Source organism: Apium graveolens, chromosome 1 (genome assembly GCF_009905375.1).
Source record: "Apium graveolens cultivar Ventura chromosome 1, ASM990537v1, whole genome shotgun sequence".
Taxonomy (NCBI): Eukaryota; Viridiplantae; Streptophyta; class Magnoliopsida; order Apiales; family Apiaceae; genus Apium; species Apium graveolens.
The window spans coordinates 189265418-189268235 of record NC_133647.1 but is presented as its reverse complement, the minus strand read 5'-3'; the positions used below and the strand labels follow the sequence as shown (position 1 = coordinate 189268235).

At 32.3% G+C, this 2818-nt stretch overlaps 1 protein-coding gene across 1 annotated transcript; it reads left to right on the top strand.

Annotated features, from left to right (window-relative positions):
• Positions 1-2065: 2065 nt before the first annotated feature.
• On the top strand, positions 2066-2503 carry LOC141713643 (uncharacterized). The gene has a single exon (XM_074517150.1). It carries the CDS (start codon positions 2066-2068, stop codon positions 2501-2503), a length of 438 nt encoding a protein of 145 aa, XP_074373251.1.
• Positions 2504-2818: the final 315 nt, after the last annotated feature.

Sequence of the window (2818 nt, the reverse complement as noted above, 5' to 3'; positions counted from 1 at the left end):
TGGATGGCGGCAGAGCTAGAGTGGAGGCGGTGGTGATAAGGCGTCGTAGGTGGGGGCTGGTCTGGTGGGGTGGGGTGGTTGTGTGAAGTTTGATAAAATTTATTAAATTAAAGTGTGTGGTCTAGATTGAAAGTAATTACTAAAAACGTGTGGTTGAGATTAGATCTCCGTTCTCATATTAGTGGGGGTTCTCATTTGAGCAACTCCCTTATTTTTATTTCACCCTTTTCGCTTTAATTCTTTATCCCCTTGTGTATTGCTAATTCAATATATTATACGTGTTTGGTTTCATCAACTTTTGATTTACCCTTTTTGAATTTGATTATAATTCTAAATGTATAATTTTTATTCCTTTTTTACTTTTATAAGACTTACAATATTATATGTATTATTTAACCCATTTTTTATTTGCACTTCTTATAATATTGATTTCAATTCAGTAATCTTATTTCTCATACGACTCAATAGTATATTTTAATGAAATAATAAATTTTTTGAAATCGTATAATAAATATAATCTTTTTATTATAATCATAACACGAATATCATACTCAATAGTTTGGATTGGATTTTGTGAGCAAAAATTAGAAATTTTGACATGACACTTATATTATTATAATTTTTAATAATTATTTAAATCAATTAACTAGGTCCGTGCTTCGCACGGGTTATCAACTAGTTCTCTCTAATATCTTAAAATATTGTTTATACTATGGTATGTTAATGGATTACGGAATTGGCTATGATATACTCCATTGTGACAAATATATTACCGTTGAAATATTTTGACCGTAATATTGTTATAAAGAGACTGAGAGAATTGGTTGAGAGAGGCATGTTATCTATTGGTGTGATTATGTTTATGTTTTTTGATGCAGAGGGGGCGGAGGGGTGCATGGTATGTAATTGTTCTTGTGATATGTTTTTTATAAGAGGCATAGGGTTCGAGTTTTAGGGGAGTGGGGCTGAGTGCGTGACTTCATTATTTGTAAAAATAGGTAGTATTTTAGTTGCTTAATATGGAACTCGTTTTAAGGTTTGTAATTAAAAGATACCAGGATTGTGGATGTGTTAATTAACCTTTCATTTAAGGCCCGAACCAGATTGGTTGTGTTGAGAACACATTTTCTTTGAGCTATTAGTCTCATAAATTGGCCTCATATGTTTCAACTAAATTGATTTGCTGAAATCCTAAAGCTATGAAATTTAAACTTTATTTAAGTCTACTGCTTAAGATATTTAGTTCATTACTTGGATTTGAAATATAATTGCAGTTGATTAAACTACATCGCAATTGAACTTCATTTAACTCTCCCCTTGTGTGGTTGTAGTAAATTGTTTGTTTATAATGCGTTTGTGATAGGATCATGTATGTGTAATGTATTTTTTTGAGTATTCTTATAAGTATATTAGTATTACTAGTAGTAGTAGTAGTAGTAGACTAGTTATGATGATCATTGTTAGTTTATTACCTTCTAAAAGTAGGGATTTTTCAAATGTTAGAAAAATTTATAACATGATATGTTCAATAAGGGGAAGTCAGACAAATTATTATCAAATTCTTGCAATTCGTTTCATTTTTTATGGATTGGTACCTTCAATTGCGTATTTTGTTGATCCAATCGAATTCTAGATCTAGGGTTTCAGATCTTGTTTTTACTTATTATATCTTAAGGGATATGTGTGAAGTTGGTATCGAGTGAAGTGCATTCAATTAACATTTTCACTCAATAAGTTCAAATTCTTATTCTCCCATTCCACCCCCTATTTTTACTGGCGAAAACTACCAGTTATGGGTTGTCAAAATGACAGCATATTTACAGGCATGGGATCTTTGGGAAACAGTGAAAGAAGAATTAGTTGTTCCACCAATAACAGAGAATTCTACAATTCAGCAAATCAAGATTCATAATGAGAAGCAATCGAAGGTTTATAAAGCCAAAACTTGTCTATTTTCTGCTGTATCTCAATCTTTGTTCACCAGAATTATGAATCTAGAAACAGCCTACAAAATTTGGGGGAGTATCTCAGACAAGAATTTTAAGGAAATGCACAAACAAGAAGCATGAGAATCCCGAATCTTAAAAGGGAATTTGAGTTACAGAAAATGAAGGAATCTGAGACGGTCAAAGAGTATGATGATAAATTGTTTGAACTTGTTAACAAACTCAGGCTCATTGGTGAAGAAATGATCGATAGTAGGCTGATTGAAAAATTGCTGGTAACATTGCCAGAAAGATTTGAGGCCAAAATCTCAGCATTGGAGGAAAGTAAAGATATTGCAACAATATCGTTGCCAGAACTTCTTAGTGCATTAGAAGCTCATGAACAGAGAAAATTAATGAGAGAGGAAGCCATTCTTGAAGGAGCAATGCAAGAAAAATTGCAGATTCAACCAAGTCAAATTTTTGGTGGAGAAAAGAAAGATTGGCACAAAAACAAGGGAAACTTTGAAAACAATGTGGCCAATAAAGAAATACATATTCTCCATGTCATGTGGTAGAACAAATCATCCTTCATTTAAATGTTGGAGCAGGCCTTACGTAAGATGTAATAAATGTAATGAAATGGGTCATGTTGAAAGAATTTGCAGATATAAAGAAAAGAAATCAGATGATGCTCATGTTGTTACTCAAGAAGAGGTTGCGAATCAAGAAGAAGTACAGATATTTGTTGCATCGTGTTATGCAAATATCAACCAAAATAAAATATGGTTAGTGGATAGTGATTGTATGAACGACATGACAAATAATGTTGAACTCTTCAAAGAACTTGATCGGAAATCAACTTCAAAGGTACGAGTTGGAACTGGACAATA